This window comes from Papaver somniferum, chromosome 9 (assembly GCF_003573695.1).
Source record: "Papaver somniferum cultivar HN1 chromosome 9, ASM357369v1, whole genome shotgun sequence".
NCBI lineage: Eukaryota > Viridiplantae > Streptophyta > Magnoliopsida > Ranunculales > Papaveraceae > Papaver > Papaver somniferum.
In genome coordinates this window covers 5,428,323-5,443,665 of record NC_039366.1, presented here as the reverse complement: position 1 = coordinate 5,443,665, position 15,343 = coordinate 5,428,323, and the positions used below count along the sequence as shown (strand labels likewise).

Sequence of the window (15,343 nt, the reverse complement as noted above, 5' to 3'; positions counted from 1 at the left end):
GTGTGCGATAATGTTCACCTTGTTGTGCGTATCGATCATCGATTGGATGTTGTTCAATGCGATGATGATCGCGCTCCTCCCGTATATTATCGCCTACCTGCAAATTTTCAACAATGTTGTTATCTATGAGTTGCTCCTATCTAGTATCCCTTCTGCTAGATCGTCTACGCCTTGACGTGCTCCTACTTTTGCTTGACCTTTAGCTTGCACATGTGGTACTTCGTGACCTCTTCTCTTGTAATCTGTTATTCGCTTCTCTTAGTTCATCATTCTGACGCGTCAAATTCGCGCGTGCTTTTTCTTCTCTCCTTCTTTCTGCGACTAACCTTTGTCGGAGCTCCTCTACGGTCATATTATCTTCATTTTCTCTTATTAGTCCTTCCTCACCAGTTCTTTGCTCATTTTCTTCTGTCGTATCTATATCCGTAGTATGGACACTTACTGCATCATAGTTGATGCTGTTGTTCTCCGCCTGTTCGCGTTGGATCTGAGTTTGGACCTGTTTTCTTCGATTGTTCCTCTCTCCCATCCTTGATGATTCAACAATTTCGCTTCTTATTCTTCCTGTGATTTCTTCTCCTCCTAGTTGCTATCACTTGTTCTGTTATAGATGCTTGTCTCACCATCTCTTTGACATGGAACAATATTTTCTCTTGACAAAGGAAAAAGCACTTTTTAAAGAATCGAAAGTGTTACTAGTGAAAATAATTTTTCTGAGATGAAAACTTTTGGTTGCTTTTTTCAGATCTAAGCCTCTAAAACTCTCAAAGATTGTAGATAAAGCGAACAAAAACTATGAAAATATTCGAGCTTTTTTTGAATGAATTTCACCAACAAGGTATATCATCCGAGCTGATTTCTAGCGCCAATACACCCTTAATATAATCTGTGATATAATCTAAGAAACCATAATGAAATACTTAAGAACTTTTATTAAAATCTTAGAACAAGTACAAAGATACGAGAAAACCCTAACTTGGGAAGCAAATAACTTTCTCTCTCCTAAATATCTCGTCTAAGCTCACCAAAAAGATCTCTCCTCTATACAATGGTAGTTGGTTCCTTTTATAGGAGTTTACATAGTGGAGGACGGGTAATAAAGCCCTTATTTTTGGATCTAACGTGTGTCATAGTCGCTTGGACATTTATACTACCGTTCGGATTCTTCACTGCCGCATAGATCTTCACACTTTTATCATGACTTAGTAACATCATCCAATTCGTCATCCTGAATATATGATGTGCGTCTTTATTCGTGTAACACTAAATGTATTAATTCGCGTAACTAATGAGTGTGCGGTATTTTGCACCCACAATTAGCATATATGAAGATTTCATTAATTGAAAGTGGTATGAAAGATGAGAACATGTTGTTTATCATTTAATTTAATTGTCGATGTTTCTTTATATATTTTAGATTATTTTTTACGATTTTGAAAACCTAATTTCTTTGATTTCAGTTCGAGTTTCTTATTCGATTAATAGGAAGAAGTTAGATCTATAATCCACTATTTATTTTTTTTCTTATCAATTGGTTTAAATGATGTTAAATCTTCTTGGTAGGAATGATCAAGGGATGCATCAAATCACTGACTCTATCCGGAGCAACACATTCCCTCCTAATTCAAGCTTCGTTAACGGGTTACGCTTGTACTTAAGATGATCTTATGCTTATAGTCTTTTTGATGAAATGGTAAAATGAGAATCCCGTCATTAGATTATTTTACTTTGTAGTTAATTAAAGGTCAAAATCAATTAATAATTTGTGGTAGTCCGATATTGTAAGCGGCAGCCAACTAGCGGTTAAGCTAATCGGAACATAAAGCTAACATATAGCATTTTTATAAATCTATTGTGTTTGATATGGGTTGCATCAGATGAGAATTTGATTTTCTGATGTTAATAGGCGAATACTGGTGTGTATCAACATCTGTAACTGTACATATTGTTAAATTTATTAACAGAAAGGGTATTTTACTGAATGAATTAAACAGAATGTCAACTCGTATTTTATTTCTTTTCTAAAGTGTTATATACTTGTTTGGGTTAATTAACTAAATTTAAAATGTTATGTTGTATGTATCATGGGATGAAGGAAACATAATACTGTTAATTGTCAGTATGTTGGATAGTAATTCTATGGCAGTTTATTAGAATCCTTATTAGCGCGGGTGCGAGGCGAAGCCCCGCCTCAGTAGACATGAACCAACTGTGTAAGAAATATACGCATAACACAGGTTTCAAACTAGTCAGATTTAGAACCCATTCTATTGGATGCTTGCAATAAAATAACTATTCTATCCACAATTTTGAAGGACGTAGTGGCGAAACAACCAGCTGCTGGGACATTTAGTGACTACAACCTTTATCCCATCTACTCCCTACGTCCCACTATTAAGTGACCTAGTTCAAGTTTGCACAATTTTTAAGGCAAGTAAGGAGAAAAGTATTTTTAAGCATTTTTTACAGTTATACCCTTATGGATAATAAATAGTGAAATTTTGAAATGGTTTATCTCTCAAACTACACCACGGATGTTCGCAAACTTCGTACCATTGAATAGCATTTTAAAACACCTATTTAACGAATATAAACATGACTATCAAATTATGCATATTTCTTATATTTCTTATAATCAATTAAAGGATAATTTTAAAAATATCTCCTTGTTTAGTGATAGAGGTCATTTAATGGTGGGACAAAATCTAAAAATAACTAGGTCACTTATTAGTGGGACGGAGGGAGCATTTAATTCTCTTGGGATGATGAACTTGAGCCTGTGCAAGGTGTGGCGAAGCACTAGTTCACCATTCACGCACGATGGGCATTAAGTTTTCACACAATCCAACTCCTGTGTTTGTTGCCCATATTTCTCCATGTATGATTGATGGGTAATCAATTTTCAACATTCACGAGGTTCTGATCCCCGCAGTTGGATCCATATTTCACGTAAGGTAGTCAGGGAAAGAAACTTTTTTTTTTCTTTTTCTAAATTAATTAATTACTGACCCCAAATTACTTGTTTAGAAATTGTCGGTTCACAAATTACTAGGAAATGGAAGGTAGTAGTTGGCTAGCTAGTTGCATTACGAAAATGATTTTTATTTCTCTAAATCATCACATATCTACATTGTTCCCCAAAATATCGGTTATTACCTCTATATGTTTATGGGTGAAAATATGGTTACTCTAAATTTCCAACAGGAGATTGCTTTGCAGGAGACTTCAATGTCTCAAAATGAGGATCTTGAACAACAAAACAAGACGATATCTACTCCGTTTGTTCTCCAGTTCAACAATCTAACCTACAGCATTAACATACGTAAGGAAATTACAATCCGCCGTATGCTTTGCCGGAAGGATACCGGAACAATAGATACACTGTCGAGGAAAAAAGTGTTGTTGAATGATATCTCAGGTGAAGCTAGAGAAGGTGAGATTTTTGCTATTCTTGGTCCTAGTGGTTCTGGAAAGACTACTTTGATCGATGCACTTGCAAATAAGATATCTAAGAAGAGCTTGAGAGGATCCGTAACATTGAATGGCGAAACTCTAGAGTCCGCGGTACTTAAATCGATATCGGCTTATGTCATGCAAGACGATTTGCTATTCCCTATGTTAACAGTGGAAGAGACACTCATGTTCTCAGCTGAGTTTAGATTGCCTCGCTCGGTGTCCAAATCAAAGAAGATGGCAAGAGTTCAAACTGTAATCGAAGAACTTGGGTTACGTGATGCTGCAAAGACCTTAATAGGAGACGAAGGTCATAGAGGCATATCCGGAGGTGAACGACGACGGGTTTCAATTGGAGTGGGTATTATTCATGATCCAATTCTAATGCTTCTCGACGAGCCAACGTCTGGACTCGATTCATCGAGTGCTTTCATGGTGGTGAAAATCCTGCAACAAATTGCTCGAACAGGGAGAATAGTTATTATGTCGGTTCACCAACCTAGTTCCAGAGTTGTTGGCCTATTTGACCATTTGATCTTCCTCTCACAGGGAGAAACCGTCTACTACGGCACGCCAACACACCTCTCAGTTTTCTTGTCGGAGTTTGGTCATCCCGTCACAGAAAATGGCGAAACCACCGAATTCATGCTTGATTTATATAGCAACCTCGAAGGGTTACCTGGCGGCACTAAAAGCATCGTTGAATTCAACAAATCCTGGCAGACAATAAGGAATCACCCTTACACCTCAAAGCATTCCAATGGGTTAGATCTTCCAAGCTTAAAAGAAGCCATATATAATACTTGTGCTAACGGCAGTGGCCGGACATGGACCAGTTCAAAATTTGCTAATTCATTTTGGGTTGAAATAATTGTGCTGATGAAACGATCACTAATAAACTCAAAGCGCTCAGCTGAAATATTCTTAGTCCGAGTGGCTGGTGTGGTTGCTTCAGGTTTTATTTTAGCTAGTACGTTTTGGCACCCTGATAAAACAGAAAGAGGTATTGTAGAACGACTTGGGTTCTTCGTTTTTATAGTGACCATAATCTTCTTTGGAAACACAGATTGGCTTGGAGTTTTCGTCCAAGAAAGGTACATTTTTATGAGAGAAACAGCTTATAACGCGTATCGTCGTTCATCTTACATTCTATACCATTCGATTATAGTTATACCTACATTAATCGTGTTATCTCTTATATTAGCATCAATAACTTTTCCTGCTGTAAGTCTAGATGGTGGATTTCTTAGTTTCCTTTTCTATTTCTTGGCGATATGCGCGTCAGGTTGGGCAGCTAATTCTCTAATATGTTTGATATCTGGATTGTTTTTCCAAGTTGTGGTGGGTTACACTGTGGCTATGACTCTCGTTGGTTTATTCCTATTATACAGTGGTTTCTATATGAATAGAGATAGAATTCCATCATACTGGATCTGGTTCCATTATATGTCTCCAATGAAATATCCTTTCCAAGCCCTCGTGTTGAACGAATTCGACAAGCCAAATTTATGTGTTGCCAAAGTTGGTGCTGAACCAGCTATGTCCTGTGTAATGACTGGGTTGGATATAATAAGAAAGCTGGATGCAATAGATTTAAGCAAATGGAGTTGCTTGTGGATCACTTTAGCTTTTGGTGTTATCTACAGAATTCTGTTTTATTTCGCTTTATCATTTGGCAGCAAAAACAAGAGGAAGTAGGGTTTTTTTCCGGCTAATTCATGTTCTTGAGTTAAGACTTATTATATCTTATGTAATTTTTGCTGCAGATTTGTTGAATTCTCTTTGCTCCCATTTTCTGGTGCTTCTGACCCACACGTACGTCTATGTCGTCAACTGTAGAGTTCATGTAGTCTAATAAGTGCAAAATGTATTCAGTAAATAATCTAGTATTTTTCATGACATTGAGTAAAATCAGTGGACAACTTTATTTTTAGTTGGTGGGAAACCTCAATTTCCCATGCTTGTTGCCTCCTGGGTGATATGAATTCTGGGCAATTCTGGGCTATCTGCAAGAGTAATTTTATTTGCAGTTGGTGGTCTATGTATTCAATGTATTCTGAATTTCTCTTCATGTAGTGAACACATTGAAAAAATTATAATCAAATTAGACTAGGAATTCATGCACAATTTAGCCAACTTCCTTTGCCTAGGGTTCTCAGTACCCAAATTCCTTTAAGTAGGGTTTCAATTATCAGTTTTCGTCGTTCTAGGAAACATTCTTTTTATTTAATAACTTTTTCGTTAGAAGTATGTTTAGATCGTCGTTTGTGTAACTTACTGCTAACTCAGTAAAGCTAGCAACTAACTCAGAACTCAGCAACTCTAGTAACTCTAAGACTAGATGGAAATTGGGCAATCTTGCCTCTTTCTTAAATTTGTTCAAGTTTAATAATTGATTGTTATTTGTAGTCGGAAAACCGAAATCTAAATAATTATCACTAATAATACAGTTAAAGAAGGCAACAAACAAAGACCCTCTACTTTTTTCTTGTGATGACGATATGAGTGAGGTCCACAAGTGCCTGTCTCGATATAATGACGTTTTCATCACCACTCTGAGGCAGAGAATTAATAGCTGAAGCTGCCAGGTTGGCATGTTCTTTTGCTAGCTCAATAGTTCTTTGTATTCCGCGACTCTTCCCAAGGTATTCAAGAGAAAGATCAACATATCTGGGGTCATCAAGATCTCGATTGACAACTTCTTGTAATTGTGGGAATTCTTCAATGGCAAACAATAGTGGAGCTGTTATAATCCCATGTCGAATATCCGAGAGAGAACCCTTCCCAAGGGAAGCCGATGTCCCTGTGAAATCGAGAACATCATCAATCAACTGATACGCCAACCCCAGATTTCTTCCATAATTATAAGCCAGCATTGCAACTTCAGTTTCCTGGCATGTTGCCAAAATAGCGACTGATTTGCAGCTATTTGCAATCAATGATGCAGTCTTGTAGTATGTCTTGCGCATATATTGATCCATGCTACATTGTTGTTCTGAGGTACTTTTCATTTGCATTAGTTCACCTGTTACAAGATGCTCCAAAACCATTGAAAATAATAAACCGATCTCGGGGTTTTTTAGACTGGCAAGGACCAAACAAGCTCGAGAAAGCAAAAAATCCCCTGTTAACACAGACAGCTTATTACCCATTAAAAAGTTAAGGGAGCGAACACCACGTCTTGTTTCAGCATCATCTAGCACATCATCGTGAAGAAGACTTGCGACATGGATCATCTCGGTGGCTTCAGCAATACGATGATATCTTGTACGCATGTCATCGTTGGTGACAACATCAGACCCGGACCCAGGGAGTGACACATTTAGTGCTGATGCCATCAACAACAAAACTGTGGGACGAAACCTCTTTCCCTCTACCCCCATCTGAAAGTAGTATTCTGCAGCTGAGGCAAGCTTAGGGATCTCAGAAACCACCATCTCTCTTAACCGGTTACCAATAAGAGAGAGTTCATCAGCAACAAGAGAAAATGGGTCCACCTGCTCCTCCACTGCACCTTGCTGAAGTTGACACTTCTTCTCGTCTACTCCCGTCTCTAAGAATGAACTCCTATGGATTAACAATTCAGAATAAAAAACATATTCTTTTTGGTTATCAATTACTTTAAGAAAAAAGACTCCCTATTGGCCTCCCCTTGGAAACTGGATTTGGTCCGTGTTGGGACCAAATTTGATCTCAGATTTCCTCTTATATAAATGTTCCTTTGTTTTATTTTACTTAGTTGGGTGATTTAATGTATCTAAACCAAGGTTTTCGACCATATAGCTTTAGACTAGGTATTTAAGATTTTGGGTTTTTACAGTGGCCTTGATCTATAAGTTTCCTGCTGCAATAATAATGGTTTTGTCGTGCCTTTGTGAATATTTGGATATTGCAGTTATATTCTCTGTTGGGTAAAAGCTTCTAATTATGATGCATAGTTCTAGATCAACTTCAAGATGTTTCGAAGATAGTAACCTTAGTGGGTAATCTGTCATTTCCTTGAGAGATTGCCTGTACACCTTAATGACCCTTTAAGGAATCAGATGGGTTGGTCAGGGTTCAATCTAGTTGACCACTCACAAAAAACAATCAAAGAATAAATAATCAAAAATAGGTCCAATCTAAGAGGCCCATCTAATTGTTTTATTCTTTACAGATAATCTTTTAGGTGGTTGAGTTTGAACTTCCTTCCTAAACTCATTAATTACATTTGCCACTAAAAAGAAATACTTTAACAGAATAACAACCAACCTTTGACTCAATACATCAGGATTTTCACAAACTTTTTGTATCTCTTCTACACATCTAAGTGTCTTTGTTGCATTAGGATCATTAACATCAATCTGCAATAAAATTCCATGGAAAGCATCGCGCAATGAGAACAAAAACGAATACTTGTAAGTTGTTAATCTAGAACTATGTATCCATAAGGCAAATCAGTTTAAAAGTAGAAGTACGTAGAGCCATTCTGTCTTTAGAACAAGCTAAGGCATGGCAGAATTCTTTTAATTAATCACATTGGAGCAAAACTTAGAGTGTACCGAGATCTAACAAGGTTAAGTGTGAATACCTTAATCTTCAGCGTACTCGAAAAATCATAGACAGCTTGATAAACATCAGACATGGCTTTTGTTCCAAGGACAACTTTAAAAAACTGATCTACAATATCATTAGCACATGCTAGACTGTAAACATCCGCTCGGTTTAATATATATAGAGAGAGATAGATAGATATTTGTCAAAACTAGAAAAATATCAGATCTATATATGTAATGAGGTTCATTGAGGGAGGATATATAGCTAGTTTCTTACCACGACTCATTCTCACTCCTCCTCTAAAAACTTTAACGTTGTTGTAACACAAACTCAGGGTTCCGATGGCAAGAATCTAATATGCATGATCAGTATCAAAATATAAGTGAACTTCAAATAACCTTGCACGTTCAATTCGATCATAGAATTGAAGTTCGAGTATCCCATGGGTTCCTGGTTTAATTTTCGTTTTTTGGATGAAATTTGGAATCCTAGTTTCATACCTGACCAATAGCATATACTTGGAATACACCAGTATGCCGCAAAGTGGAAAGGTACTCCAGACAGTCAACCACATGTGACAATGCATCAGTAACCATATCATTCAAACAACAAACAGCTTTTTCCGAGTTTTCTTTGTATAACAAGTCCTGAAGCCAAACGACATAACGAGAATATATAAGAACAACAATCTTTAAAAGTATGTACAAAATCTGAAGTGGGAACGTGAAGTAGCGTCACCTCAAGTTTGTCAACATATTTACTCCAAATTTCACGAGGCCAGTACATGCGTCCTTTTGGTATCTCATTCATATCGTCGAAAAAGTCTTCAATAAAATGTACTTTCTGGATAGATATATAAATACATGTTAATTACGGATATGAATAATCCCCTGGTTGAGTGGTTAATTAGTTAGCACTCCCTATGTTCTCAGTAAGAATATGACCTGAAATATTAAACCCATGGAATTGGAGAGATGATCCGAAGTCATATCGTCCAAATTGGAGGCGTGCAAGTGTTTCGACATTTCCAGAAAACCAAATCCACCAACATAATGACAATACTCGTTGTAATCATCCACCGTTTCTACCTATAGAACATAAAATGAACTGCTAATGATCCACCGAAATTCATTATTGATCTATATATTGAAGACCCACGTACTTATATATATATATAATGTCCAGATAAAAAAGTATTTTGACCTCATTCAGCAAAAATTTGGCCATTCCAGCACCCATTGTTTTCACTATGGTTTCAATTGAATTTTGGTAACTGCAAAGCAATTAATGAGAAGTTGGAATAATCGTTACGTGCAACTTTGAAGCAAAACACAAGATGGCTAGAACTAGCTTAATATTAGTCCTAAAACTAAAATAAATTTTTCTTATAGAGCTCGCAACAGTTCGATAATTAAGATTTTTTTAATTAGTTGCTTTGAAGTGCTGGTACAATTACCCTTTTTGGAGCTCCAACAATGCGGTTGAAACGTGATGATATTGGTCCATGAGAACTTTGTGGTCTTTGGTGCCACCTTAAATGAAACAGACCATGAGTTAAGATTATCCATCATTATAAAAAGCACAATGTGATTACAAAAATGCATGACAATGTGTGATTAAGACGACTGCTTACATGAAAAGGGAAGCTCACGATCATAAATGTGACGGTGAAAATTTTCCAGGACATGCACCTTTAACTCTGAAGGGATGGTCGTGTCATCCTCTGTGACAATTAATTTTAAGCCTACCATTAGCTAATAAAGAGGAAACAGATCCATAAGATAAGATGATAATACTAGCGATCGATGCGTCAAGAAAATAGCAAAGCCACCGATAATAATCACTATTTGTTACTACAACAGGAGGGTATATAGAACAGTCTAGCAGGAGAAATCGGAAAATCATCAATTAACAGTAGTCTGACATATAAAGGGAACTAACCAACTGTGTCTAGTGCCCTGCAAACAGAACACAACACGCAAAACTGCAAGGAAAGAGATCATCAAGTTATGTATAGAACTAATTAAACCGAAGCAAAACAAGGAAAACGTATAGCATGCACCTGAAACAGTACAAAAAAATATGCTAACTCACAGCATTTAGAAGCTCGTCGAGGCCTAAATATTGTTTAATAGCGAAGATGTGTTTAGTCTGAGACTCGGTTCCAAACAGCATACTAGGAATCTTAGAAGCCTTTCCAAAAAGAAGTCCCTGGATATCTTTCATGAACGAGGAATAACAAAATGCCAGATGAGGTTCAAGAGGGGTAATTTCTTTCTCAGTGGTCATCATCAGCTTCATCATCTGTCTTAATAAACTCCCTTCCATGTTTATTTCTTCCATCTCTAACTTTTCCTATCTTCTTTGAATAATTTCTTGATCGTTTCGTGTGCTAGTAGTTATAAGTTTGAGCTTGGATATTAATTAGAACTCTTAGAAGAAAAGGATTAGTTTACACAGAATCTAACTCCTCCTTCTCCTGGGTATTTGTATCCATGTATGCGTGGAGGTTCTTTAATTTTTCGCATCCCACGAGGTTCTGGTCCACTGCTCAAGATTGGTATCTTCTTAATTTGCGTGTTTCAACCGTAAGAAAGATTTCTCTCTAACTGTGGATAATAATATGATAACTTACACCGGATATTACGCGCGGGGATGATATAATTTAGCAGCTCTAACAACTCTAACAAATGAATTAACGAAGACGATATTGTATTTTCTACCCTGACTAATAACGTGGTTTGCTTATATCGTGGATCTAACTGACAAAAAATCGTGCGAACTGGTGGTGGTTAATGTTGCGCAGATGGACCCACATTTCTAGCATGGTTGTCCGGGAAAATACAGAATCTCTTCCGAAATATTTAGAAAAATCCTCAATTCGAGATACAAAGATCTTTGTGGTAAATATCACTTAAGATACTGGGGACATCTTCCATCTAAGAGAAAATAACGGGGACATCTTCCATCTAAGAGAAAATAACAGACATTAATTGTCTCTCGTTCTAGAGACAATCTTTTGTCTCAAGGCCTTATATCTCTGTTAAGAGATATCTTTATATATGTTCTCAAAGTAAGCCTTTTATATGTGTTCTGAAAAGATCTGTGCGCTACTACAACAAGCTGAAATTCGTTATGAGATATGTGTCCGACGAGATTTTGCTTACTATACATGAGCTATACCGGAAAAAACTTTTTGTGTTGGATAGAAGCTATGTCGACTTCTTGTACTCCATATATATGAGCTATCTCGACTTTTTGTTATCTCCGAAGATATTTTTTGTGCTCGGTATACAAATGTTTCCAAATATACTTTTTGTTATCTCCGAAGGTATGTGCTCGGTATGCCTTAATGGACTTTTCATTCTCATCAAGACATACGTTTCCAAATATGCTTTCTGTGCTACTCTGAATAAATTATAAATAACTAGAACAAATGTTCAATTAAGATGATAAAAAGTTAAATGCTATATTATATTATTATCCCATTGTTCTGCTTTTATTTCCTCTTGTTTAGAGATGGAAAAAATCAGATTTTGATTTCTTCTTGTTTAGAGATTGGAAAAAGTCAGATTTTATTTTAATGCAACGACTTAGTCATCAACTATATGACACCCAATCCGTTTATCATTACTTGGATGATATATATATCAGTAGGTGACTCGTAGGATACGTAACCTAATTTTAAGATAATTATAATTCCTTGAGTTAGCTCTCTAATCTTCCCTCTTAAAGGCGTTGACAAAATATGCTCTCACCTTAAACGATAATGAAACCCTCACTTCATGTTGGCCGAAATATTTTCTAATGTAGAAGTTATGGTGAGGACACTTAGCATAATTTTATTGGTTGTAATAATTAAAAATTGCTTACACTTTGTTTATAATAAACACTCAACTGTTTGTTAATAACGGGGAAGACAAAGTAGGTGGATAATACATATTTCAGAATCTGAATTTAAATAATTTTGTTACACCGTGTTTACACCAAAACTTAACTGTAGGTTAGTAACAGCGTCAAAGGTGGACAACACTTACATCCAAATCGTTAAAGAAAACATAAAAAAAAAAAATGAAATCGTCAAGCTATTTGTTTCCCATTTAATTAAGGAAATCTTACAAAGGAAATTGGTGATTCTGTTTTTGTCTAAGGAAATTGTGTTAGACTGTTAGTATGGAAATTGTGTTAGAAAGGAAATCGGGTGACTCAGCTTTTCTTTATATATGCAATTAATAAAATAAAATTAATCAATTACAGAATTTTCGCCTAAACCTAAATCATGGAAGATTTTCCTTACTGCAATATAACTGAATTACTCATGTGTCATGTCACAGATACAAAACAAGCAATGGAAAGCGATGACGTACAAATAGAAAGAAACTATTGAGGAGAAAAAAAGAAAAGGTATGTTAAGATCAACCATTAGGCTTAATTGATGAGAGAACAGATGCAGCTAATTGGTCTCTGTATTGGCTTCAGTTTCTCCAATAATCAACTGATAAGCACGTATGTGCTACATTTTATACCCATAGTTATATTAGTTAGGATCCGTTATTTTGACTAACAACACTGTTTTAGTGCTTTTATAGAAAGTAGAAGTAAACCTGATCACTTGGGAAATAAACGGCTAAACGGGAAGCTATATTGGAAGTTATACTGGAGTTTGCAACTCATGGAACTAGAAAAGGAACTTGGGCTTCTTTATTTGCATGGTGGGCTTTGGGCGAGATTTGGTTAACTGGGCCATTTGGTGAATATATTTTGGAAGTTTGAAAACAATTTATGGAGGGAAAAATGATGTCCAGGTGGTGAAGGAAATTATTTTACGATGACGGTGGGCACGATGATGGTGGGCACGTGATGGATGGTGGCATTTGAGTGGATTTTGTGTTTTACCACGAGTGACCATTTCGTATTCCACCCGTGGATTAAAATGGAAAGAAAATTGAAAAGAAAAAGGGAAGTAACATCAGCTCACCTACCTTTATTAGTGGGATTGAATAAATGCAGTCGATAGTAAAGCCATGGAACATATTTTCTTTCCAAAGTGGATTCTATGGCGCCATCCATGCATGCACTGCTTCAGGGGAGATTCTTGGGGGATATTCTTCTGGTTGGTTACGGATAAAGGGGAGGGAGGTCGGCTGGAGTTCATTTTTCTTGGGCGGCTGGAGTTTGGTTTTCTTCTCTGGTCGGTGACAGCAGAGGGAAAGGAAGACAGACGGTGTGGGCTTTCGTGCCATTTGAGGAGCTTATTCGGATTGAAGAGACGACAGCGTTCGGTTTAATCTTTTTCTTTCTTATGATTATTTTTATGGATTTTGAGAAATTCATAACCATGTTCTAATAATTTTGTAATTTGGGTTCTACGGTGGAAACCATTTCTAACAATAGACCGTGATTAAATTGATAATACTTGTGTTTAGGTAATTATGAATTGATTCTAATAATTTTTTAATTAGGGTTCTACGGTGGAAACCATTCCTAACAATAGACCATGATTAAATTGATAATATTTGGTTTTAGGCAATTATGTATTGATTCAAATAATTTTATATTTACGCTCTATTGATTTCTTATAGAATAATTACTGTTGCTTCATCGGATTTGTAATACGATAGCCTAAGTGCATTAATTTATATGGTTTTGCAATTCCATTTGTTATAGTATTTGATAATCCATGCTTAGGTTAAATCATTTGATGAGTTATACTTAAACGACCAAATAATAATCGTAAATCCATAAATACGTAGTTTCAATAATATGCTTACCATTATAATTTGATAAACCATGCTTTGGAGACTTTGATGGGTTATGCATAGGAGATGCAAGTTATATTAGAAAAAATATACCAATACTAGGTGTTTCTATAGATCAAAGATATCTAAACGCGTATTTAGAATTATGAATTCTTTTCAGCAGCGAATGGAAATAATGGTGGACATCGTAGACCCTGGTTACACACTCTCTTTCTCTTTGTATTTAGTTAATTCTTTTTATTTATTTTTAATGTTTCATTTTCAATTATAAAAATCCAAAAACATCATCACTGGTTAGTCTATCAGGATTATTGGTTACGATATTTCCACCGCTCCCTATGGATTCGACCCGTACTTGCCTCTGTCTACTAGTACCGAATGCGAACAAAGGGAATTTATATTAAAGGAGTGAAAGTTAATGCCCAAAAAGTGCATGTTTTTAAGGTTACATGAAAATATTCAGAAAAAAAAGAATTTACAACAAGTGAAAATGATTAGTCTTCATTTTCTTCGTCTTGATCAACCTCAGAACCGCTTATTTCTTCTTCAGATTCTTCATCTTCTCCTTCACTGTCCGAAATATCAGAAATATGTACATTGTCAGGGATTTCCGGAAATTTATACTTTGTAAGAGGAATGTTATTCTCAACGCATATTTTCTTAACAACAACTTCGCGAGCACGATTAGCATCATTACTATTGTTTGAAACCATGATGGTGAAATTCTTCTTCAATTGCCGATACTTGGAGTTGCGAGCAGATAAATCTTTTTCTTCAAAAGCTAAGCGAGTTTCTAATTCTCCAATCTTCTGAAGATAATTCTTCTCCTTGTCTGCGAAATATGAATAAGCAGGTTAGGATATATAAAAAAAAAATATAGAAGATATTATTCTCAAAGAGAAGACAAGTATTAAAATATGAAAAATTGTACTCTTTATTTTTACCGATGAAGAAAGTAGGTAAAGTAACCAAATCCTTTTTGAGCCTCACTTACCTTTTGCCTGATTCTAGCTAGCTATATTCCACAAACTAAAAACGTACAGTTTCTTTGCAATTTGAGTTTTATCCAGTTGCATTATTGTGGAACACTCTGAATTGTGCTAATATTGGTGTGAACTACTCAGGAAAAATGTAACTTCAACGAGCATGTATAAATAATATAGAATTCATCACCAACTCATTTTGTATCATCCACAATTTACTGTTATACAGGTATATAGGGCTACCTCTTTGATCCTTTGTTAGTAAAGGATCAAAATATAAAATCCTAACCCAAATCCAAAATATATAAGGTAAACTTATCCCGTAAAAAACTAAGAGATAAATTTGGAAGGTGTTTTTTGTTTTTGTAAAAACCGTTTTATTATTAATTTTTATTCACATAAAACTGTATTTTTCCAACAATCCCCCACATGAATAAAAATACGATAAAACACGGAAAACAGGAAATATCACGAATATGCATAGGTGTCCATAAGGTCTTGAACCTTTGCTTCGTGAGAGGTTACCTGAACTACTTATTAGCCAGTGTCCATAAGGTATTGAACTGTCTAACATTTAGAGTAATTCGCGATAACAACCACGCATGATATCTC

At 35.9% G+C, this 15,343-nt stretch overlaps 2 protein-coding genes across 2 annotated transcripts; one reads left to right on the top strand and one right to left on the bottom strand.

Annotated features, from left to right (window-relative positions):
* The first annotated feature begins 3,224 nt into the window (after positions 1-3,224).
* On the top strand, positions 3,225-5,151 carry LOC113307620 (ABC transporter G family member 20-like). Its single transcript, XM_026556070.1, has one exon. The coding sequence runs from the start codon at positions 3,229-3,231 to the stop codon at positions 5,149-5,151; it is 1,923 nt and encodes a 640-aa protein (XP_026411855.1). The 5' UTR covers positions 3,225-3,228.
* Positions 5,152-5,930: 779 nt separating this feature from the next.
* Positions 5,931-10,420, bottom strand: LOC113307706. Its single transcript, XM_026556153.1, has 12 exons — positions 10,084-10,420; positions 9,931-9,973; positions 9,623-9,712; positions 9,446-9,521; positions 9,193-9,262; positions 8,934-9,077; positions 8,728-8,832; positions 8,490-8,636; positions 8,266-8,341; positions 8,024-8,112; positions 7,705-7,796; positions 5,931-7,020 (listed from the first exon to the last, which is right to left on the bottom strand). The coding sequence occupies exons 1-12, from the start codon at positions 10,330-10,332 to the stop codon at positions 5,931-5,933; spliced, it is 2,271 nt and encodes a 756-aa protein (XP_026411938.1). The 5' UTR covers positions 10,333-10,420.
* Between the last annotated feature and the right edge of the window lie 4,923 nt (positions 10,421-15,343).